Source organism: Drosophila elegans, unplaced genomic scaffold (assembly GCF_018152505.1).
Source record: "Drosophila elegans isolate 14027-0461.03 unplaced genomic scaffold, ASM1815250v1 contig_476, whole genome shotgun sequence".
Classification (NCBI taxonomy): domain Eukaryota; kingdom Metazoa; phylum Arthropoda; class Insecta; order Diptera; family Drosophilidae; genus Drosophila; species Drosophila elegans.
In genome coordinates, this window is record NW_024545863.1 from 14,558,236 (window position 1) to 14,584,251 (window position 26,016).

A 26,016-nucleotide genomic window follows, 5' to 3' on the forward strand; every position below is an offset into this window, starting at 1 on the left:
CTCCTCGGTTTGCAGACCAAGTGCAATCAACTTTGGCTGCCTCTCGGCGTGCATAATTCGCCGTTGCTGTGGCTTGTTGCTTAAATTGCAAATTTATAATAAATAGAAGTCTCGTTTCCCCAGCCTGGTTGCGTTCAATCATCTGGGCGGTGGATTAGCCGTTTGGGTGGGTAAAGAATTGAAGACTTTACCACGCAGAATTCGTTCCGCTATTTAAGCACCTAATCTAGTTATTTTTTTAAACACAAGGCGATTAAAAGGTGGAGTTTTCGTTTAGAAATACTGTTATTAAATCAACGAAATAATATAAAGCGTTTTTTTTATCCATATCTAACATTTTGATTTTAATTTAAGGACTTTAATTTATATTACTGCTAGCATTTAATTTCTAGCAAATCTTTTTAAATATCTGACAGATTATCAGCATGGACCATAAATTTATTTTATTCATTTATTATCATAGGAGCAGGATCTGAAAAGAACATTTTATTTAAAATCCAATAAATTGGTGTATTTTACACTCCTTTACCATTAAAATAATGTGTTCTGACCCGAGCTTCAAACGCTCAACTAATTAAAACTAATCTCAAATGGCCGCCTGGGCGAGCGAATTATTTCTACCAACTTATTTGTCAAATCCACTTGGCCCTGGTCAAGTTTTTGTTACTGCCAGATACTGCTATATATAAATATATATATTTGTGTGCTTGTGCTCTCTAGTTAGTTTTTCTGCCAAAGCATCCAGCATTTTAGGGCAGAGTTTGTTTTGTGGCCATTTTATTGCATATATTTTGTATAATACGAGGGCAACAACAACAGCAAAAATGCCAAAAAATATATACGTTTATATATATGTTTGTGCTAGCTGACTGCAGAAATTTGTGTGTGGAGAGATAAAAGTGCCAGGGCAACTTGTCATAATAAATTTGTGCTAGAGCTGCGCTGCGCTGGCTTTTGCCTTTTTTATTTATGCGCTTTTCATAAAACACAATAGCTTTTGTTTAATAACGCTGCGATTTATATATTTTTTTCTTTTTTCGAAAAACGTCTAGTGCAACAACACCGGCCTTAATGAAGCCCGAGCAGACAATTTCATGGGGTTCGATTTTCGAAAATTTTTTTTCGACCGATTTTTGCAATTAATAATTTGCATAAATTTATGTTCGCTTTAATAATCTGTTAACTACGAAAACAAAGCCAGTGCGCTTGCATGCAGCCAGGGAAAATGTGGAAAGTCGAAGCGAAAAGTTTATCAATGACTGCACAGGCCCACAAATAACCATCGTCCAGCGATGCAAATAAACTGCAACACTGTTTAGAGACTGCACTGCACTGCAGTCCCTGTCCCTTTTCTTTGCCCGGGTGAAAACAATGTGCAGCATTCAAATGATTAAAACAGCTCCGAAACGCAGCAGCCACAGCCCAGTTTAGTTCGGTTCTGGCCAGGCCAAGAGCAACCAGCATGCAGCATACAGCAGCCAACATACAGCATACAGCACACAGAATCCAGCGGCCACAACAACTGAATCGCCAGTGTGTGTGTGTGTGTGCGCCACGTTAATCTTTGAAAATCCGAGTGCTGTATGCGGTATTATGCGAAAATTTATCTGATTTAACACCTAATATACAATAACTTAATATGCAGTGTGCTCCGGCACTTGCACGAGCGGCGGCCCAGGCCTGCAGTCATCCACCAAAGCCGGGACCCAGGCCCCACTGCCCCACTCACCCTGCCCCATCGCTATCCCATCTGCCAGGCTTTGATCTCCGCCAGAGCTAGACGCACTGTGGAACAGCCAACTGATTGGGAGCAATAAATTATTTTATTCTGAACTTGAACTAAAAAAAATAGTTTTTATCTGGCTGTATACATAAAGATTGTGCATATTTTTTAAGTTAATTTTCACTATATAGTATAGTAAACAAACATATAAACAGACATATGTTTCAAAAGATTTTTTAATTAAAATTGTTTAATTTTGAATCTGTTTTCCAATGGAACAATTACTACATTTTATAGTGAAATTATTTTAATTGTATTCTTTGTCTTCAAAATATTTTTTAAAATTAGAAAATGCAAAGGTACTCCAGAAATGGCTAACAAAATAAAATAAAATGTTTTAAGAAAATACGTAACCCAGAAAGTGTGAAACAAATTTAAATAAATTTCTGTGCTAACTCTATAGTTTTTAATTTATAAATATTCTTCTATCATATCAAAAATTTGTAAGATTTATACAGAATGTAATGATCTTATAATGTAATTTGAAAAATTAATATCGTTTTTTAACCCACTGTATTTTTGCCCTGACAACAAAAAAAACTGCAAACTGCAATGCTCAGCGCCCATTTTGCGCCCAAAAAAGCTCCAACAATTGCGGCTGGACTTACTCTCCCTCACACACACACACAGACACAGACTCACACATAGGCTGGCAAACACATATGCACATTGCAGTGTCCGTGCTGGCCAACTCCCCTCCGCCCCCCCGTCTGCATCCTTTCCCCTGCCTGCGTTGTGCGTTTCGAATGCTGGGTCTCTGGTATGCGGCGTTTGGAAAATGTGAATATGAACTGCATAAATCTTCCAGGGCGGCACTCTTTGCCACTGCGCCTAAACCCCCTCCCCCCTGTAGTCCCCTCCCCCTTTGGAAAACCCCCCACCCAAAACTCTCCAGGCAAGGCTTTACGGCTTTTCGGCTTCGTACTCGGCGTTGACTCGCTCAAAATGCAAACGGACAAAAAAATAGCAGGCGGCCCGCTGGCGCTGAAGCGAGTCGGTGCTAGTCCTAGTCCTTATGGTACACCGAAAAATATCAGAACAAGAAATAACCTATTAAATAACATTTTAAATTGAAATTACATAAATATATCATTCATAGTCTTAAAGATATCTAGTCATGTTTTCAAACTTTTCTGAGCTTTGAGTAAGCCAACATTTTAAAATTGACTAATATTCAAATCCTTTTTACTCCACAAGACAAATATTCGGCCTGTTGATCTGTAATATATTAGTGGTTTTAATAAAATAAAGTTTTTCATAAATTTATAACAATTGCAAATTATAAAAAACATTTATTTCCCCAAATCTCTTTACTTTTATTATTTAATCTTTATTGAAACAAATCAAAAATTTAAAATACCAAATTTGTAGCGGGCTATTTTCCACAGTATTTTTTTCGCAGTGCACAGCACACATATTCCTGGGCCGGCCGACTAAGATATATGGCTATAGGTAGTTGGAGCGCAAATGCGAATAGAATGTGGCGGCATCAAAGTTCAGCTCACTTACTCACCCGGCGATGATGGCCAGGAACGGGGGGATTTAGGGGGTGCTGAAGGACTTTAGTTTGCTGCAGTTTTATGCGCCGATTCGGGAAAGGGGGAGGGAGGGGGGCGGCTGAACTGGACGGCGGGGTCTGGTCGGGTCATAACTCTCATATTATTATGCATTCATATCGCCATTTTAATCACACTCACACACGCATCGGAGGATGGGATAGCTGTGAGCGATATGGGATTATGGGGATTGCCTTTCGATTGACCATTGGAGCCAGACGACTTACAACCTGTGAATGGATAAGGACAATGGACTTTGTTTTAGGCCGGGATTCCAACTCTTGAAAATATGAACTTTATTTAAAGAAAACTATTTAACATACTCAAATTTGATTAATTAACTGCTCACTACTTTCCACCATTTTGCGGCATTGAGCCCTATTTTCCCGCAAGGACAATTTTCTCTGGTTATAATAATGGCAATCAGTTTTCCACACCATTTCCACCGCCGGCATATGTCGCAGTGTGTTGCAAAATCTATATAATTTGTAGCTAAACAAATTCCAACTGTGTACATTGTGGAAGTAACACTTTGAGGCCCCCCAATGATTTATTGTCCAATTTTACTGCCATGTTTTCTTAATTTCGCATTCGACATTTCCCTTGCACCTCCGTGCGGCGGCAGCCATGCGCACAGCACCACCCCCACCCACAACCACCCACCCTCACCCCCCCCTTCAAAAAGCACCACCCTTCGGGGGCGGAAGGGAAAGCGTGTACCGTTAGATGGTGGATTGTAACTCAACGAAATAAAATAAAACACGCACCAAAGCACATTCATCCCTCGAGAAATATCGCTTATTTGGTCGGTAATAATTCTTAGCCTGTGTGCCAGGCCCGAAAAATCCACCCACCCTTGCTACTACCGTGCAGTAAAACAAAAGGCAGCATCTTTTGCCACTGCTTTTCTTCCTCTTGCCACGTGCGTGAGCCAAGGATGCTAGGCACAAGCGGCCACGGGGCGAGAGGCGTGGCACGCCTTAAGGAGAAAGGAGAAAGTTTTGTGCCAGCAACTTGAGCAAGACGCATGGCCCAGGGAAATATTCTGGTAGGATATTCTGGAAGGGAGACTCTAACTTGGCCAGAGCCAAAAAAGGTGAAGTCGCCTCAGGAAAAAAGGGGGCGGCGGCAAGAGAAAGGCGGGGAGAGAGTGAGAGCAAATTTTTCTCTCGTAGACACTTTTTACGAAATATTTCATCGAAATGTGTCCCTGGTGTAACATTTAACATTAAAGGTGGGCGGATGCGGTGGCCAGACGGGCGGAATAACTGGCAGAGGCGGACTCCTTATAAATTAGCCTTATTCTCCAAGACATTTTGTTGCGAATAAAGCAGGAGAAAGTTTACAAAATGAACCGAACCGGGAGACAAGTGGCAGCGCAGGGGTAAAATGGCCAAGGAAAATTCTCAAGAAAGAATAAAACCCAATGGAATGAATGGAAAATAAAAGAAAAGTAAGGAATGGGCCGCCAAATGAAGCGGACCCGTAGACGTAGAAGAGACCGCTAAAAACTTAAACCAATAAATCACAAGTTAATTACAGGCGCGTATTAACTCAAGGCAGCACTGCAACCGCACTGCCACCACCCACTCGGCTGAAAGTCTCCCCCAACTGAGCTACAAATTTCATAATTATATTTTATGCGATTTATTTGTTCCTCGTTGTCATGTCTGTTTGCCCAAAGATAATGCCAAGCTGCGACTTCTTCTGGCTTCTTCTCCGCTCGTTTATCGACTACCGAGTTTCTCCTTCTACCCCAATTGTCGTCATGTGTTGAACCATTTTAATTGCCGAACTTTTCCTTGGGGGAACGGGAACACCCAATGCGGGCTTCGCAGAACCCTCTAAATCTCTCGGACTCCCCTCTTCTCGATTTATGGCTGGCAAATTATATTGCGGCCCTCGCAATGGCAAACAAATCATATTAATTATGATTATTAATTACGATTATTAATTATGATTATTCCTTTTATTGGCTACCCATCTGCATCTAAGCAAGCTTCCTTTTGGTTTTTCTGAACAACTTATAAGACAGGATTAATTGTGTGCATAAAAAGGTTTAAAAACAATAAGCATTTGAATTTAAAAATAAATTAAAAAGATTATAGCAACATAATAATAACAATTAATAATACGAATATGAAATAATAATGAGTAACATCTTAAGCTATAATACCAATTTTAATATGTTCAATCCATTTTAACTAGTGCAATAAATATAAGCTCAACCTTGTCGCACTAGGATAAATAATTAAATAAATAATTTTGACGTAAACTGAGTTAAATTTTCAAATTTGTCCATGACCTTTACTTGCTTAAAATATATATTTTTATTTCCATATAACATAATTATAAGTCTGCTCTTTAAATGGTAAACATGTGTTTTTATGTATTAAAAAAAATCATGTATGCAAAATTATGAATACCAATTGCTCAAAGTTTCAGCTGAATTTTTAAACTGCTCAGGATAACAGCGGATTATTAAATATTCACCAGCAAATCCAGCTTAATTTTCTCTGGTTGTTAAATGAATACGAAAGCGATTTCCACCCCAACTTCAATGCAATCACCCCCTCAATTATAAATGTATATATTTAATTTGATGGTCTATTTACCATATTCATGATGTCACTTCTATGGCATCACTCTCATAACTTGAAAACTTTTTCTTCAGTTTTCTTCGAAAAGTTTCGGCTTTGGCCAAATGCCTCTGGGCGGCATTGGCAGCTGCTCAAGACGAATCGGGGCGGAATTTTCACTTTGTAAGACAAAAGTTTTCATTGCCCTCTCAAGGTTGCGTGTGGGCAATGTTTCTTTTCTTTCTATCCATTTCGTTTCGTTTCGCCGCTCTGTTTACTGTTTTTATTTACCTTTAGTGGGTTTTTGCAAAGTCATTTACATATTTCCAGCCCACACCATCCATCTAAGCGCCCTCGCCATTTATTCATTAATTCAAAGTCCTGCGACATAAATTAGTTAACTTGGACTCGCAGTTCGGAATTGGCGGGTGTTTCGCTCGAGAATTTTAATGTGGATTCCCGTGGGGGGGAGCTGACATCTTTTTTTTTCTATTTTTTTTTTTTTCGGACAGAAGAGGGGTAGCATAAGCTGCGGTTTCTTTCACCAGTTGGGCTGAAGTGCATGTTTTCCTGGGTAAAACCAAAAAGAAAAGGCAAAGCTAAAGGAAAGCATACAACAATTGAAACTCCGACGAGGGCGTCGGTGCCAAGTCAAGTAGAAAAATACTCGTACAATGCAATAATACAACAACCAACAAAAAAGACAACAAAAACGCTGAAAAAAAAACGAAACCAAACCCATCCGAAAACGAGGAAGCAATTCAAATTTGGCTGGTCGAAGCTTATTTGCTCTTTCATTATTTTTATATCAAATTTAAGGTAATTTCTCACTAAGATCAGTATTAAATTAATGCCAAATAAATAATAAATAAATAATAAATAAATAATAAATTAATAATCAAACAAAACTTATGTGATTAAAAAATAAGGCATTAGACTACAGTTCTAGACTCTTTGATATAGAAATTAAAATAAAATGCTATATTCTTTAGTATTAAAATTATACTTACACTTTAATACTGTCAGTAGTTGATGTTCAAGACACACATGTTATAATTAAACATACATATTTTTTTTAGGTATACTGTCAAAAAGATTTTCTGATTACAAACACTTGACTTAAGTGAAAATACCTTTTGCTAGGGCATGCAAAGGCAACATTGTAAAATGAAACAACGGGCGTGAGCATGGAAAAGCGAACGGCATGGGTTGGTTGGGCAAAGTTTTCCTTTTGCCACGTTTTTTCCGCTCTCCGTTTTGTTTGGGCCTGCAACAATCTTGAACATTTTGGCGCTGTCTTTTGCCGGCCCGCCAGCAGAATGGGGCTTCGACTTTGGATTGGGACTGCAAACTGGGGACTGGGATTGGGGACCATGGACTGGCGATGGCGATGGCGATGGCAATGGGAATGGAGAATGTGGGCCGCAGGCGGAAACACCCAATACAAGTCACAGCTGGATTTATGTCATGCCTTTAATTGGCTGCTGTGCCGATGTCGAAGTCGAACTCGAGCGCGGAGTCCCAGTCTTTATTCTCGTTCCCATTCTCGATGCTGCAGTATTCAGTATCACAGTACGAGTGCGAGTACCAGTCCTGGTCCTGGTCCTGCTCTTCCACTTCCTCTACCGAAAGCAACAATTCTGCCTTCATCCATTAGCTGGAAAATCGAGTTTTTTTTTTTCTCCTCGTGCTCCGGCTAAAAAACACAAGTGGCAATATTTCTGCTGGAGTCTCGGTCTCGGCGATCCGGGATTCCGTTCAGCAATTAAAACGAAATTTTTCTGCCCGCCGCCATCTTCGGGATTTTGCGATGGCAATTAAAAACGAATTTTGCGCGGCTTCATTAGGCGATTGCGATTGCTGGGTGAATTTCGAAGGCGGTGGCTGGCTGCCAGCTTAAATATTCATATGAGCCGGGTTTCCGATCTAAGGCGGAATGAGCAATGATGTGCAGATACAGATACAGATGCAGATGCGAATGGAGTAGCAAAATTCAGGGAGCCCATCAAGTGCCAGCTGTTGCGGGGGCCATTCGGCGCATTCAAATTAAATTCAATAAATTTTTTACCCATATTTTTTGCGCATTTTTTGTCGCCTCGCACTTGCAGAAGTCAAACGAGCATCGAACGAAATATCAACACTTGGCCTGGTCCATCTGGAAAGGATGAGGGCAAAAGGGTTAGGGCCGCTCTTGAGGCCCAGAAGCCGTCTGCGCCCCACTTGCAATTTATGCGCTCCGGCGACAACATATGGTCACGTAAATTCATGCGACAATATACGATATGATGTCACACACACATGACTCGGTGCTTTATTTTTTATGCAAAACGTTGTTGGGATTTTTTCTCTGTTTTGGTTTTTGCTCTCCTTATTTTTAATATGTGAGAAGAGACTTGAAGCGCCCGGGAAAACGTCGCAGTGGGCAGGGGAAAATCCAGGGGGGAGTTGGGCAGGGGCATGGACATGGGCATGGGCAAGGGGGTCTGATTTACGACAGACAGCCGGCCGCCCTTCGCTTAAGTTAATAAGCGTGCCAGGCGGAAGGAGATACATTTATTTCGAAGGAAAGCTTATCTGGCAGATAAAGTTTAATAAAAAATAAAAGAAATACTTATTTTAAATAGGGTCGAATAATAGACCATTTTTGTGTAAGTTTGCTTGTAAATCAGAAGGCTATACCAACAACAAGCTTTGTTTATGAGTGCTAGGGCACATTTTGTAAATATTAACATAAATGCCTGCTTTATGTGATTCCATCTGATAGACACTCAATTATCTTAAATAATTCCCCTTAAACATATGTCCATTTGCTGAAGTACATAATTTTCGCTTCACTATTCAACTGCACTGTATGAGCTGCTAGAAATGTCACAATATTTTCCCAAATTCGGACCTTCAGAGCACCGCTCATTCCTCAGCAAGCTATTGGCTGGAAGTTATTGCCCGCCCTGCAGCGTTTGGCAGAGTGTGAAATTGGCAAAGAGCAAAATGAAAAACTTTTGGCCAAGCTCAAGGGGTTGCTGGATGGGTGGGTGGTGAAAGTTTGCAGTTGTGGCCAGCCAGTCAACCAACCAGCCATCCAGCCAGCCAGCCAGCCAGCCATCCAGCAGCCAGCCTGCCAAGTTCATAATTTCCCAAGAAGATTTCGCAAAATATTAGTTAAACAAAACATAAACCAAAACCCTGCAGACGTTTGTGCATACAAACGTGGGCTAAATCACCTAAAAGCATGCAACATAATTCACCCGACGCCAGCTCCTTGGAGCTCGGGGCACACATACTCACAAAAGGGGGCGGCGGGGAGGGGTAGTACGAGAACTGGGCATCCCAAGAAGCGACGAAGCTCAACGTTTCCGTTTCCTCAAGCCGCACTCCAAACATCCTCCCAACGCCGCCCACTTTTAATGGCCCTGAGTTCAGTTTTCGGCAGTTTGGGGATCGTCTTTTGCATGTGCAAGCTAAGTGAATCGGGTGGACCTTCCTACGAGCAGCACGCATGGGAGGCCGGGACGGAAACAACAAGCTGGGCTGACATTAGCGGGCACGGCGCACAACGAAACCCAATTAGAACAAAGATATACGACACCAGAGCGAGGCGACGAAACAACACGCAAAATGGAGACCCTCAACGCAAGCGGGGCCATCTTTCCATTTTCATGGGCGTAGTCAGGGAGTCAGGTTTTCAGAGTCAGATTTTAGATGGTTTAATTTTGATTATTTGAAAAGTTTCCTATACAAATTGCAATGTTATGTGATTTCAAATAAAATAAAATGGTCACAATTAAAATCAAATTCGTATACGATTTCCACTTCACTGTTTGTACGTAATTTAAAGAAAAAACTATTTTCAAACATTTTAGTATCAACTATTTTGTCATTATTAAATCCATAAATGGATAATGAGCTATTTAAATTAGTACGAAATTTTATTTTGTAATAAAAATAAAATGGGTTCAGAATATTATTGAACAGGAAACCGTTCAATAAATAGCTACAAGTCCAAATTAAAAATACATTTTTTTTGCAAACCTTGGAAATCATTTTTCCTAACCCTTCAGAACAACATTTAAAACTACGTCCTTGGCCATCTTGGAAGCTCCTTCTCTGATCCTGTGCCCTTTCAACAATGAAGCGTGTAATTACAAGCGTAAACGCTGTGTGGGTGGTGGACCAAAAATCACACGACAGGAGACATTTTTTGAAAAGGGTTGCGCTGAGTTACGGCAATGGTGGTGGAGGTGGTGGTGGTGGCTCTCCGGATTCTCCAGTTTCTCCGGTGGAGAAAAGGACAAGGTGGCACATACTCGTTCGTACGCGTCGCATCGCATAATTACTTTACAAGTTCATTATAAACCATCATAAATCTATGAAGGAGCGTAGAGGGCCAGGCGACGACTTACAATGGAAATGAAAATTTTCAACCTTAGCACTTTCTTTCTTTACGCCTCCCCGCTTTCACCCGACCCCTCTCCCATCGCCCCGCTCCCAGTTGAGCCGTAAATTCTTTGTCTGAGGGATGGGCAAAACAATGGCGAGTAATTCACTTGCGAAAATGTTATTGATTACGAAACAGGACGGCAACAACTGCGGCACCCGGCATCGACCAACTGCATCCCCAGTGCTGAGTACAATGGGATAAACAGATAACTGAAACTAGAAACTAATGGGATGGATGATAGCATACCAAAATTAACTGGATTAGTTTACTTGAACAAAGCGAATGAAATTGGGGGCCCAAAAAAGGGCTTTTTTAAACGTTTGTGTACTTAAATTAAAAGTTCATATGAGAGTTAGTTGGCTTAAAAGAAAACAAATCTTTAAATATCTTTAAATTAAAGAATAACTAATATGTATATTATTTTTTTTAATTTTTATTTAGCGACAGCTATATACCTTTTATTATTCATCCCACTGTATCCACTGGCCCTTTTCACCTTTGCTTGTTTTTGTCGATTTTGCGCAAAAGCAATTTGAGCATAAATCTTCCCAACGACAAACTCGCCGCCTCACACATACAGGCACACACGCACACACACACACACACACACAACACACTGCAACTTTCGCAATGGACGCGGCAGGAATCGAACTCGCAATAGGATTGTAGCATTCGGAATATAGGATGTTGGATGTAGCATGTAGGATGTGGGCAACTGCAACTTCGAAATTAACTGTTTGTTTCACACGTTCTAGCAGTGAGAACCTGCAAAAAACAACATGAGAGGGCAAAAAGAAAGGAATTGTTGCTCTTAACTTTCACTTTTGCCCGACAGACGGTGGAAAAGAAAGAAAAAGCTGCCAGGGAGCAGCTGCTGTGACCCCAAAAGGCCGAACCCAAAACCCGAATTCGACACCGCGCCGTCTCCCTTCCACACTCGCCCATCTCACTTGCACAGTTTTGGACCATAAGTTTGTCGTTTAGTTGAGGGCAAATAAAAATAAAAACTTCAAGTGCCAATTATGTGTGAAATTCCGACACTTTTCGCTTGTTTACTTTTATGCGCCCTTAATGAAGTTTCTGCTGCACCACCTGACCTTTCTCTCCTTTCTCTGGCTCATATGTGTTTGTGTTTGTGTTCGTGTTTGTGCGTGTTAGTGGGTGGGTGGGCGTGTCTTTGGGCGTGTAATGCGAATCGAGGAAGTGTTTTGGGCGAAGCCGGAAGCTTGGCTAATTAATTAACCAAAGGTGAAATTTGACTAGGTGGAGACGAACTAAATGGCACATTCTGTACGAGTTTGTTTAATGATCATCATCTCATTATTTGACGATATTGATAGTTGCTCAAGAAGGAAATGGCCAGCTCATGTTTACAAAAACCTTGTGTTTAATCAAACTATTAAAATAATATAGGAATTTAATAAGAGATTTAAACTTATTAAAAAAATGTTTTTTTACCATTTTCCATATCTCAAAAGTACAATTTATTTTATTTTTTAAGAGTAAAACTAGGAAATACCTCATATTAAACTATGAAAACTCTAAAAGCATTAATCATAATTTTTGTGATACAATCCCGCATGTTACTCTTCTTGTTCCCTAATTAAAAATCCAACAACTTCAACCCCAGAAAGGAGTCATTTATTATGGGGCATAAAGTACACCCCTCAACTGATTGTAAAGAAATGCAATTAAAAACGCATTCAAGGCGATTTTCTCAACAGATATCGGAGAAGAAAGGGGCCGCCTTAAAGCAGAGTCGCAAACGAGTGGGCGTGTCGGATCAGAAAGGCGCACTCTTGTGCAATTAAAAGATACTCAGATACAGATACACAAATGGCGATGCAGCCGCCGTCTGATTTGTATCTTGCCCCACACCAGCCACCCACCAAAAAAACATAAACAATCCAAGTCTTATCGGAGGGTGGCGGCCATTTTTGCCTATTTCAGAATCGTTATTTAGATTTGACACTTGGCGCTTATTTTTATTGGCCCGTTTTTGGGTGAGTAACGGAAATGTTGCACATTTCCGTTCCAGAAGCAACGCCATAACTTCCATCGATAATTATCGGGGACACGAGGTGACGTCAGAATGTCTAAGCGTTTTGGCGAGCTTTGAGTTGTGCGTTTTTAGTTTTTGTCTAATGAGCTCTGAAATCGGGAATATATGGCCCGGCCACGATGTTCTCCACAGATATGAAACAGCTTGACATCGTGCCACTTATGTATTTATTTGTTCGACGTCCAAGTCTGCCGCTTGCTGTCTCGGGATTTTGCCGTTCTGAAACTGAACTGAACTGAACTGAACAGAAATCCCCCATCATTGAACAGCTTCATCGTCGTAGTCACGCTTTGCTCGCATCTTACTCAAATGCCTTTGCTTGTGCTTCGCATTTGAACTGTTAAAATTTCGTCTGCGTATCCGTATCTGTATCTCTCAATCCCCATCGATGCGTTCCGCCAGCTGTCGCTGCTTTGTATCTGTATCTGTATCTGTATATGTCCGTCTCTATAGGAATCTGTGAAGATGAAACTGGAAATGGAAATAGAACTTGAAACAGAGCCAAAATAGAGTCGTTGATTATTTTAATGATGACGCCGAGGTTAAAGCACGATGGGAAGGCGTTCCGCACTCACACATTCGGTTGTATTTAAACGTATGTATATATATCTACAAGCCCCTAGATGGTTCGGGTCTATGTAAATATGGCAATGGCGTGTCGCGTCCACATATATTTTTCCTAATTTTTTTTTTTTTGTTTGGAAGGGAGAAAGGGGTACGACGTCGTTCACATCGCTCATTAATTGAGCTATTAAGATAAACCCACATCAAATGCCGCGTTCAGCTTCGACGCGCCATGGGTTTTGAACTCCATACGCAGAGCTTGGGGCACTGGGTCACTCAGCCAACTTCGGTTCGGTTCGGTGTGCCAATGATGGCATTATTATACAATTCACATACTGAATAGAGACAATAAACAGTCAAATGTATTCATTCATACACAAATTGGCTTTTAATTGCCATGACATGCCGGCCGAAAAGTAACGCCCAAACTTCAAACGTGAAAGGGAAAACACAATGTTTTTGAAGTTTGTCAATCGCTTAAGTCGTTAAAAGAATTTATTGAATCTTATTTGAATAAAATATGAAAAATATAAACCTTTTAAATTTATTAAATCATTTTTGCTAAATTAAACTTTCTCAATTAACTCATGATAAATACCTTATTATATTGAATTTGTGAATTATTTTATTTCAAATTCTTCTGAGATTTCCTTTTTTATGAAATCATTTTTAAGTTATCAACCTTTAAATTCAAGAAAAAGTTGTACTTGCACTTGTTTCTCTTCCAATTGTAGCTATAAAATAAAAGATTAAACGGTGTTTTGGTAATTTAAAAACAATGAAGTTCATCAGCTTTCGTCAGTAGTCGTCGCACCCTCTTGAGTCTGCGTTTTTCCCCAAAAACAAAAGCTGTGCCTGCTAAATTGCAAGCTCAACAGGCGCGGTCGTAACTCAAAACTGGGAACATGCCACAAAACCGGGGATCGGAATCGCTGGTCAGTGGCCCTTGAATCGGGGAGACCTGCTACCTGTTGCAACGGCAGCTACCGCGAGCCTCTTGCAATGAATTATTTTAATGACGAGAGAGAAGCCCCTTTGCTCGATCCTGGGCATGCGTAAGATGCGCCGCCATGTCCATGTCCATATAGCCAGATCCAGTCCAAGCGGAACCAGTTTCCCTGCCCGTTCCACTTCTCCGATGATCGGGCGGCCATTGAGAGCTGCGCTTGCAAGTCGAAATTACCGAAATAAAAAGAAATCATTAAAAAAGTGACCGAAAATGTGCGTGAGTTAAGTTTAAGCCCGTTCGTTAAGCGGATTTTATCGGCAATCTGTCTGAAATTTCACCAGAGCTGCCCTTTTCTTTTTTTTTGTTATTTTGGCCACAATTACATGGCATTGGATTTTGGGAGGAGGCTGTACGCGCCACGAATTCCGCGATGCGATCCGATTCGAAGTGATCCCAATTCCTCTTGCGAACATAATTTTTCGCCAAGAGCCCAGGGAAAATCTCAACTACTAGCAGTGCCTAGCTGCAGATGCAGATTCAGTTGAGTTCACCCACTGCGGCTTCCAAAAAGCAATTAAGAACTGATTGCCTTGTGAGTTTTTGGATTCGGGAAAAATTGAAAATTCAGTTCTTGCATGCGACAGCCATAAGATACTGGCCAAGTTGTGGGGGTGCACACCCTAAACGTGTATCTCAAAATTTGATAACCGCACCGCACTGCACCGGCAGCTGCAAGTTGCAGGTTGCTGGTTGCTGGTTGCAGATTGCGGATACTTGTGCTCGTGTTTGTGCTGGCAATTGCAACTCAATTGCGCACTTGCCACCGCAAGCATCAATATGTGGCATAGGCATAGGAATAGGCACTGGATGGGGGCCATAATCACGTCTGAACAGAGATCCAAATCCAAGGAAGCCACGCCCCCGTCCCCAGAGTCTCGTACTCCCTGCGGCCAATTTAATTGACAGATTTAGTGGTGCTCGATTGGCAGTGCGGAAAATTAGTTTTCCGTCTCGCAGTCAACCTCAACCGGAGCTCAGGCTGAGGCTGAGTCTACGACTGAGACTGAGTCGCATTTAATTGTTTTATAGACACTCGAATCCGGGTGCCCATGTACCGAGCCCACCTATATATAGAGGCGGCCATATATCTATATATCCGGCAGATGTCGATGGGTGGGTGGGTGTTTGTGTGCGTACATCATATACTCGCTGGCAAGGTGGAACACGCCCCTGACAAACACGCACGAAAATAGATTTAATTAAATTGCGAATAAAATGCGTGCGGGGGGACACATGTGTGCCAAGCCATCCAATTAATCGATGGCCAATCGATTTCTCTGCTCGCCTTTTTGGCAGCTTTCCCCTCGAAAAAGGGTTTCGTGGTGTCCTTTGGGTTTGGTGTTTCTGGGAAAAAATAAAGGCAATTAATTTCCGGTTGGGCCCGAGACGTTAAATATGTTTCTTCTACAATTCCTCGTAATCTAAATACAGTATCTTGAAGATACATACCAGGAATGTCCCCATCCGAATTTTAGCCTATCACACTCGTGGACGGCTCCCCAAATTCTTGTAAAATCTCATCCAGATAGCACGTGACGATGACAAAAACAAAACATAAACTAGAAAACAGTGAGATAGGGTCGAGAAACCAAATCGAATTAAATATAAGTAGTGTATAGATAGATAGCATGTATCCGCATCTGTGTATATAAATAGTTATAATAGAAGCATAGATCACACGATGTGCCGCATGCAACATGGAGTCGGCGTCACCTGGAGATTTATGGCCGCTTGCAACGCTCCGAATCCGGGGGTGAGTCACTCCCCCAAGACGGACAGAGACGGTGATAGGCGGAGAGAGCGAGACGGGCATAGATATCGCTCCGTTTCGGTTCAAAGTTCGCTGCAAATGGGAAACACGTAAACTGTCAAAACTTTAAATCCCTGAGGAATTTAAGTTAAAAAATATAACACGTACTGGGGACCCGGGCGCAGCTGTGCTACCAAAAAAAAAAAAAAAAAAAAGAGAAAAAAATACAAGACGGAGTCGACAAAACCTTGAAATTGTATCTTCGGGGCGGCCGAAGGAAAACCATGGAAGGCCCCATGGAAAACCAACTGGAACAGAATAAATACGAGTGTTCCGAAAAAAAAAAGATTTCCTAGACTCTCTCTCTCTCTCCCTCCCTCATCCATCCTACGTTCCACCTCCGTTTCGCCCTCGTTTAAATTATCTACGAGAAATTTCGCGCCTTGCCATACAAAGTTTTATTGTGCCACCGCCACCGCCATCGCCACCATTTCCCTTACTGCCCCACACATACCAGCATTTAAATTATGTACTTAGAAATACACAAAAATTTTCCAAAAGTCTACAAAAGAAAATGGCACAGCACAGCAGGACGCAGATGAAGAAGAAGCAAAGAAGCGAGCCAGCAAAATGAATTTCGCACTTTTTCGCATAATAAATTCGGAAACTTGGCCAGCACTGGAAAAAAATCTAAACGCAAGAGGAAGAAGGACGGGGCAAAAAAAAATCCGAGGCAAAGCAAAGTTTCGTAAAAAGTTTATTTTTGCATATACCACCAGAATGGCTGGGAAAGGGATTTTTAAGGGGGAAGCGAGGGTAAAATAGTCGGTCGCCGAGTGACAAATTCCATTTAAAATTGCCGAGCAAAGCTCACGTACTCCTCAAGTCGGTTCTGCTCCCTTTGCTTGGCAACTCCTAAATAAAATGAAACTTTTGCTAAACCTCAGCGTGATGTATTCCAGGCGAAGGAGCTGGCACGAAGGGAACGCGACTCGACTGCCGGGGATTTAAGTTAATCAGCAAACAGGTTTAGAGCTAAATAAATTTATTTATGCGTTTTACGCTGCTTGTTTGGCTGCGAATCGAGCGGAGTGTACTCGAGATTTACTTGGAAATTCTGCGAGGCAGCATCTTCGTTTAATTGAAATTCCAAAAGCATTTTAAATAAACAAGCTTAATGAATATTAAGCCAGGGCAGCCACATATAACACAATTTTAAGTATAATTTTAAGAAATTTGCACTTATTCGTCAACAACAAATCACCATTTTTAATGTTGAATGAAAACTATTATTTATTACTTTACTATTACTTTCTTTCGAAAAGCCTTTGTGTACTTAAAAAAATATATTCGACAAATTGCCATAAACTGACGCATAGCAAAGCTTATGACCTGTCACTGGCCAATTTTCTCGCACATTAAATGGGTCTTTATAATTCTCGTAAGGCATTTTAAAATAAAGCCACATTAAACAGATTTATCTGCATGTGTGAGCCCCTATAGATGATAATTTCTTTGTTTGCATCCTGGCCATTTTATTTCCATATCATTTTTATTGTCTATAACATTTTTTCGCCATTTATTTCCACCACCCACACCACAATTGCACTCACTCCGGAATAATTTTGCCAGCACATTTGTGTGTGTGTGTGTGTGTGTGTGTGTGTGTGTGAGTGAAAGATAAATGCGTTTTCACTTTATGACTTTCGTGTCGGCATAAATTTGTTAATACCTTTAGGCCAAATTTATAACATAATAAATGCTCATAATATTTAACTTAACATTGTGCCCAGGCCGAGAGAAAGAGCTGGTGTCCAAAATGCGAAAGTCGGGCGGGGGATTTCGATAAAATCAGACATCGTCTGGTTCTCTCCTTCGATGTGCGATGTGCGATGGGCGATGTGCGATGGGCGATGGGCGAGAGACAGCTACAGTGCATTTGCACACACAAAATTGAGTTATTGCCCTTGAAGGCAAATTAAACTTCATAAATATTTAAAATCAGAGATTAAACACGGCATTGTGCTGTGTTGGGTTCTGTTGATGCGACCGGCTCCTCATCTCGACTCTCAGGTTGCCAATTAAAGGGGCATTATCTGGCATAACTGCAATTTAAGTAGCCACATTCGCATTCGCCATCTCCCCAGTGCCACAGCCAGTGCCAAAGCCAGTACTGAATGCCTGCTCCGAGTGGCCGCACGTTTCTCCTTTTCATTTTAATGTGGCTGGATGCAATGACAGCAGCACGGCAGCAACATCGGCGGTGCAGCGGCAAACGATCAATTTAAAGTAACGATCCGGCAGCAGAAACAAAAACCACAACTGCCAACTGGCAAATGGCGATACTCGTAAAGATGAAATGTATTTTTTGCTTCCCTTGCCCCCCGCCCCCCCCTTTTTTGAGCAATTCCGGCCTACGTTCGAGCTGCTTGATGATCGCTGGCAAAAAGGAGAATTTATATTTACGACTTGGCCAAACAACGGCGAACAGCAAACAAATGTCGAGCAGCTTGTTGCAATTTTTCAATTTAATTTGCCCGTTGAAAGGCCAAATATAAATACTCGTATACAGAAAAAAAATATATCAAATTGCAATTGATTTATTATGATAAATATTTAACTTTTTATTAAATTTTAAATCCAAATATAAATATTAGTCCCTATTCGAACACTTTGTCAATGTTTTTCTATAAAACTCCGGCATACATTTTGGAACTGATATTATAAGAGATTTTAAGCTCATGTCACTATCAGATCCATTTTGTAATGAAAAATACCTTTATAAGTGTTAGTTTTTGATCCTTTTGCTAACTTATTTCCCTTTCCAATCTACAGGTACAAATGGACTGCGAAGACGCGGCCGACAGACATACACCCGCTACCAGACGCTCGAGCTGGAGAAGGAGTTCCATACGAATCACTATCTGACCCGCAGACGGAGAATCGAGATGGCGCACGCGCTCTGCCTGACGGAGCGGCAGATCAAGATCTGGTTCCAGAACCGGCGGATGAAGCTGAAGAAGGAGATCCAGGCGATCAAGGAGCTGAACGAACAGGAGAAGCAGGCGCAGGCCCAAAAGGCAGCGGCGGCAGCGGCAGCGGCGGCGGCGGTCCAGGGCGGACACTTAGATCAGTAGACCCGTAGAACCGTAGAACCGTAGATCCATGGACCCGAAGATCAATGGATCTGTAGGGAAGAATTAGACGGAATGGCGCAGAGACAGATACAAAGCAACTATATTGTAACAAATGAACTATTTACTTAAATGAATAATATTTAAATATTTTGATGGTACTTGTGCGAATACGAAACTTAACCTAAATCGAACCTAATGGAATTATTTCAAGCGTTTGAGCAGCAACCGAAAATACGTAAATGAAACAAAACTACAAACTAATTAACTAGGCTAAGTAAATGAAAGTAGTGGAAAGAGCGCAGATTATAAACCTACTTAGACGTAAACGAGGAAAACCAACAATTTTAATTTAGTTCCAAACGAAAAAAATTTAAAGATTCGCAAGCGTAAGATTTATGTTGTCCACACGTAGAGAGATCACTCGAAATTTAAACCTCTGTCCTGCCCCTTTGTTGCTTACTGCTATGTTTTAATTAATTTTCGCGAAAAATACTCAAAAATGAAAAAAAAATAAAACTATACGAATACAATGTTAAACGCGAGCAAAATTCTGTTGATATGAATTTTTGGTAAAAAAAAACCAGTTCTAAACCAATTTAAGATACGTAACAAAGGAAACGAAAAACAAAAATAAAACTATTAAACTTTAACTTAAATATAAATAGAATTTGTTAGCCAAGTAAACATATTACGAAACGAAAAACAAACGTTTTTGGGAGGATCGAATATTTGAATGTGTATAGTTTGTGCTTATTAAATAAAATAATGCAATTTTAGTTAACTCTGTTTATTTTTAAACGAATTTGTTTAGTTCTCGCCCAAACGACTAGAGTGAAGCTGTTTCTTTAAGTAATATGTAGTGTGTTTACCTTTTAAATTAAATTAATGCCTAATTTTATTATTATTATGTTTAGTTTAATGACAAGCGTTTATGAGATTATCCGACAGATGCGACGAGTAGAGGAGTACAACAAACCGTTTGCTCCGGCAGACGCAAATAAATTATTGGTTTTGAAAAAATCTGAAAAACAATGAGAAAACGAATTCGATTGTTGTGTTATTATTTTAGTCCTGCCATTACGGTTTTTTTCTGTTCTCCCAGTGTAATTAGAGCCTGAGTTGTTTGAGAGTTCGCGGGTTGCCCGCTTGCATGCAAAATTGCTTTTGATCTCGTTCCGTTAATTGATCGTAAGTTGTACGCTCTATAGAGATACGCATACCCATACCGATAACGTTAACGATAACGATTACGATTACGATACCGATACCATATATAGTTTAGTGGATCCAACGAGCTGTGCTCGAATCAAGCCACTTGGCGGTGTGTCCCGGAACTTCATCCTTCAGTTGAGTTTCCAAACTTATCCCAGTTGGGGGCCATCCGAAACGATGCCCTGCACAAGATGTATACGTAACTAGAGCCTAAGATTCGATTATAGATATACATATATATAATTCTTGATATATATTTATGTATTTATATATGGAGATCGAGTATACATATATGGACAAACAATAAGAGAGTAATTTCTGCGGAACGGAGGCAGATGCAAATACGTAAATAAGAATAAGTTAAATGTTATAGATTTTAAACGCAACCGCAATTGCAAACGCAGATGCGAACAGAATACGTTACTGTATACATACACTGAACGAAACGATGACGTGAAAGTGGCGAAGGAGAGGCGTGGATCGATTGGGGTATTCCCCGCCACCGCGAAACCAAGAATAGACGCTAAAATACAATACTTAAAGATTTAAATGTGGATTATCGTAGCAACAGATATACGTAAAATAGAGACCGAATCGGAGAAGTCTTGCATATAGTACTGCATCCTACCACTTACCTACTACTAACTTACGTAATACCAGTGCATTCGTAGTAATAATAATCGCTACATACGTGTACATTGCTAGTGGCTTTTACTTTAAGCTCTCCGACCCTCGGAGCAGGAGCAGCCTATCCAGATCGAGATTACTACTTTTCCCTTAAATACGTATTTCCATCAGATCAGACCTACAGATACTTTGCAGATACATTTTCTACTCGTACTTTCCCCTCCCCGCGATCGCCGATTGGACCCGCAAGCTCCGTTTATACTTAATCTATGTAACTCTAATTTAAAGCCATTCTATGTTAGCTCCGTAAGTTGTAAATTATCAATATAAACTATACGAAAAAAGAACAAACACAAAACAAACAGCAACCAGTGAGAATGTGGAAAATGAAACAAATAAATTAAACAAAACGATTTAAACAAATTACGAATTGCGCTTGGATTTTTTATGGACAATCAGTGGTTCTCTATTTGGTGGTTTATATGTATATTATTATAAAATACAACTCTTATAGATAAGTAACGGTAAGTTTCGGACTGCAGAAGAGGATATGGATGCCAGATAGTCTGAGCAACTCATGCTGACGATCTATAAGCATGCTTAATCATTTCAAGCGTACTTTCTTGATTTGATGTTCAGTATTTTGTGTTCTGTACAAATATAAGCAAAAAAAAAACAATCAAAAAAAAAAAAAGAAAAAAATATTACAGCAACTAAAACTTTACTACTTAAAATAAAAATAAAATTTAGCTCGCAAGCCTTACTACAGAAACATTCAGCGCTGCCAGTCTCACTTATACTCTTACTTATACTTATGTTTACAAAAATGGTTTTTCGCTCTACTGCAATACACTTGTTATACATTTTACATATATTTTACCAATTTTACACAAAACTGTCGCCACCTATTGTTGGTTTTACATATTTTTCGCATGGCGCCTCCAAGGTTTCGTGTAATATGTGAAGAAATGCACATGCATTGATACTATCGATTCCAAGCCCTTTTTTTCCTCCGTCTTAATTACTTTCGATTGTTTTCGCGTTTCCGATGGCAATATGCAGTGTATTCAACCACCACATTTGGTCTGGCAACGCCATAGCGCGCGATCTATCTCACGGTCTTCAATTTCAAATAAAATTGGCGCTATAGTGGATTTTTGAAATGTATGATTAAGCATTGCACAATAAGTTTGCTTTATTAAAAAATTTTACAAATTTCAAGTCATTTGATCATCTATTAAATTCCCAAATAAAAATGCATTAACAAAGAATTAATTAATTATTTACAAAAAATAATTCAATAATTAAACAAGATTTAAATTATATAAGTGAAATTATTCGGCTTTGCGAATAACAAAAAACTAATTTGAATTCTCTATTATTTTACTAGGCTATTTTAATAAACAACTTTGAAAACATATATTTTGAAATGAAATACCGTTCTCATTCTTCAAAATACACTGTTCACTTGACTAGATTAGACTCTTCGCAGTCAAAGCGTTTCTGATGTGGTGCTCTTAAAACGTGTTTTGTGATTATTATTATAAGATCCCAGCGCGAATATAGCCCAGATCAGTTCACTTTGTGAGCTCGGTAGAACTCGTTCTAAGCTCGGCGGTACGTGCTCTCAAATCGACTTTATCAGTACGCACTTTATTTAAGAATATCTATGTGAGTGTTCTGTGCTCTAAAGTGCATTAATAGTGCATCGGAAAAATCTATTTAAGCACAGAGATTATGCATCTTAAATCAATTTTATCAAATCTACTGTTTCTTTGTGCGTTCACATTGAGGCTCAAACCAAGTGAGTAAAGTTCAATATGATAATACGAATCGAACGAAAATAAACCTTTTCCGTACATATATGCGAGAGTATGCTGTTCACTGTACAGAGCAAACACACTGGCGTCTACAAATTGATTTACAAACGAAGTTTCTCTCAGAGAAAAAGTCTCAAAACAAGATTTGAGCCGGTTCATCTTGAAATCGCGCGTTGCATTCTCATCAGTCATCTTTGTTTATCTCTGATTTTTCAAATTGTTTTGTATAAACAAGAGAGCATTTCAAATTTTAAGCCAGAGCGTGTCTTGCGGAAATAAATAATATTAGACACATAATATGTTAGTTAAAAGCCGGCAGTTTAAAGTCGTACTTGAAAACCTTGCTTCAGAAACAATAAAATCTTATAAAATCATTTCTCCTGAACACATTGTAGATCAATTAATCAATTGTTAAGTGTTACATTTAAATATGTAAATATGTAAAGAACACTTGTTATTTATAAGTACAGAGAATTATTAGCTAACTAGACAATTATAATTATTATAATCTAGAAAAACCGCGAAAAGATGTCTTTGCATATTTATATATATTTCGATATTGATTTTAAATTTCAAATTTGTGATAAACAATTTAAGTTCTTGTTTTAAATAATTTGAAATTTAATTTTTTTTTTTTTAATTTGTTTATTAATTCTATGCTTTACATTTAATTATCACAAATTTGAAATTTTTCAATGATTTTAACAGGAATTTACAAAATTCTTTCAGCAGTTTTTAAAAAATATTTCTATTTAATAAAAAATAATAATTGCAGTATTTGCGGAATGTGAGAGCTCTCAGTTTGAGTGTGACAACGGCAGCTGCATATCGCAGTTCGAAGTCTGCAACGGCGACAAGAATTGCCCGGATGGCTCCGATGAGACGGCCTTGACTTGTGTCTCCCAGCGGCAGCACTGTTCCAAGCCCTACTTCCAGTGCACCTATGGAGCCTGTGTGATTGGGACGGCGGGCTGCAATGGAGTCACTGAATGCGCCGACGGCTCAGACGAAACACCATTGCGTTGCGGCAACGAAGACGATATACGACAGCACGATCGCCGTCTGCAGGGCAATTGCCAGTAATATTATAAATAGCGTATTTAAATTTTAAGAAAATGTTTTTAAAATGTTTTTTTTAAATATTGAAAGAGTCAGAAATGCAAGCGTTTCAAGTTACTTTCTAAATTCATTTGGAGAAGTTGCCTAGTACAAGGCTTTTGCAATATGAATCATTTATGGAGGAGGGTTTTTTTGAAGTGCTTAAAAAATTCACAAGAAACGAAAACCACTCACTGTTTCTTTCTTTACGATTCTCGGAAGAGATTCACTGGGCTCAATATTTTTCTCAGCCATCACAACCATTAACGGAAACGTTACTTTTTAGGGACAACGAGTTCAAGTGCCCATCCGGAATCTGCCTGGACAAGGGAAACTTCCTGTGCGATGGCAAGGACGACTGTGCGGATGGCACTGGCTTCGACGAGTCGGTGCGGCTGTGCGGTCATATGGAATGTCCGGCGTACTCCTTCAAGTGCGGAACAGGTGGCTGCATCTCGGGATCCCTGTCCTGCAACGGAGAGAACGACTGCTACGATGGTTCGGATGAGGCGCCCTTGCTTTGCAACACCACCAAGAAGGAGACCACTCCTCTCGTGGTGGAGACCCCGCTGGAGCTGCTGGGCTGCCCGCTGCCCCTTGGCGACGAACGGCCCATCTTGACCGGCAAGGGCAGCCGCATCCTCACGGGACCCATCACCCGCGGAACCGTGCGCTTCTCCTGCAAGCCGGGTTTCGTGCTGGAGGGCGAGGAGACCAGCTACTGCGCCAACAAGAAGTGGAGTACGAATACGGTCCCGAAATGCGTGAGTGAGTGGCTCGGTTAGGGCTGTTTGTGGGCCATCATTTCTGATTCGCACTTCTTGCCTTTCCCCAGAGTACTGCAGCACTGCCGGCGAGTTTGAGGGTTACTCCACCAAGGCACTGTGCACCCACAACGGACAGGTGGTGGACTGCCGCAAACCGTTCCATCCGCCCGGCACCGAAGTGAAGTTCGTCTGTGCCACCGGGTTCAAGACCCTAAACAGCCTGCCGGAGATGAAATGCATGAAGGGCGGCTACTGGAACCGCGGACGTCAGCGGTGCGAGCAGGACTGCGGCTTGATAGCCACGCCCACCAAGAGCTTCTCGGCCAACGGGTATACCATCAACAACACGGTGGTGCCATGGCATGTGGGCCTGTAAGTGATCACTTCGTAAGCTTACCAGCCAGAAATGCTTAAGATTCTTTTTTTTTTTTTTTTAGTTATGTATGGCACAACGAGAGGGACTACCACTTCCAGTGTGGCGGATCGCTGCTCACTCCAGACCTCGTCATTACCGCCGCCCATTGCGTATACGACGAGGGCACCCGACAGGCCTACAGCTACGACACATTTCGGGTGATTGCGGCCAAGTTCTACCGCAACTACGGAGAGACTACGCCGGATGACAAGCGGCGGGATGTGAGGCTCATCGAAATAGCGCCGTAAGCAGATAAGAAATTAGCATAAATTATAAGCATAAGTAATAATTTAATTTATTCCACGCAGTGGCTACAAGGGTCGAACGGAGAACTATTACCAGGATCTGGCCCTGCTGACCCTCGACGAGCCGTTCGAGCTGAGCCACGTGATCCGGCCCATTTGCGTGACCTTTACCAGCTTCGCGGAGAAGGAGAGCGTCACGGATGGGGTGCCGGGCCAGTTCGCCGGCTGGAGCATCGAGAACAAGCACGAACTGCAATTCGTGCCGGCCGTGTCCAGGGCGAACTCCGTGTGCCGGCAGAATCTGCGGGACATCCAGGCGGACAAGTTCTGCATCTTCACGCAGGGCAAGTCGTTAGCCTGCCAGGGCGACAGTGGCGGTGGATTCACGTCCGAGATGCAGACCAACATCTTCTCCGCCCGAAACACTTCCCGCCACTTCCTGTTCGGGGTGATCAGCAACGCACCCAATGCCGACCAGTGCGCCCACAGCCTGACCGTGATGACCAACATTCAGCACTTCGAGGTTATGATTCGGGATGCGATGAGCAGAAGCATTGAGACCAGGTCCTAAGTCCGGAAACTAGTTAAGCTCCCTTGTGATTAGAATAGATTTAAATGCAGATATTCGGCGCCCATTCTCTTTATTTCCCCAGCCCATGGGAACCTAAGCCAAGGAAAAATAAAAAATATCAATTAAAATTACGCTCAAAAAGGGCAGAGTCTGTTGATAGTTTTCAATGATCGTTACAGACAATAACTAAAGGTTTACTATTCAAAATAACAAATATCCTATGGGATCATTTTACTTCCATGCTGAAAAAAGGCAGTGCCGTTCTAGGATATATTAAAAGGCAGTCAACAAAATTTAAGTATCCCTATGTCACAATTCTATGTTTCGGCTCATGATTTTTTTTTAAATGGGATTAAAACCTAATTTATTTACCACTTAGGGTG

General features: G+C 40.9%; 2 protein-coding genes across 6 annotated transcripts in view; both read left to right on the forward strand.

Annotated features, from left to right (window-relative positions):
- The window catches only part of LOC108150486 (homeotic protein ultrabithorax), an 83,084-nt gene extending 63,177 nt beyond the window's left edge, over positions 1-19,907 (forward strand). For all 5 annotated transcript variants that reach the window (XM_017278696.2, XM_017278713.2, XM_017278704.2 and 2 more), the window contains one exon: positions 18,577-19,907. In XM_017278696.2, the coding sequence (XP_017134185.1) occupies positions 18,577-18,878 (302 nt within the window). In that variant the 3' untranslated portion in view covers positions 18,879-19,907. The remainder of the gene's footprint in view (positions 1-18,576) is intronic.
- A 2,385-nt stretch (positions 19,908-22,292) lies between these two features.
- On the forward strand, positions 22,293-25,761 carry LOC108135813 (modular serine protease). Its single transcript, XM_017256692.2, has 6 exons — positions 22,293-22,521; positions 23,313-23,616; positions 23,922-24,403; positions 24,471-24,774; positions 24,840-25,061; positions 25,126-25,761. The coding sequence occupies exons 1-6, from the start codon at positions 22,455-22,457 to the stop codon at positions 25,631-25,633; spliced, it is 1,887 nt and encodes a 628-aa protein (XP_017112181.1). The 5' UTR covers positions 22,293-22,454; the 3' UTR covers positions 25,634-25,761.
- Positions 25,762-26,016: the final 255 nt, after the last annotated feature.

Coding starts and splice junctions, on each gene's coding strand:
- LOC108135813 (XM_017256692.2), top strand. CDS start 22,455: ATGCATCTTAAATCAATTTTATCAAATCTACTGTTTCTTTGTGCGTTC. Junction 24,404..24,470: donor TACGGTCCCGAAATGCGTGA/GTGAGTGGCTCG, acceptor GCCTTTCCCCAG/AGTACTGCAGCACTGCCGGC. Junction 24,775..24,839: donor GTGCCATGGCATGTGGGCCT/GTAAGTGATCAC, acceptor TTTTTTTTTTAG/TTATGTATGGCACAACGAGA.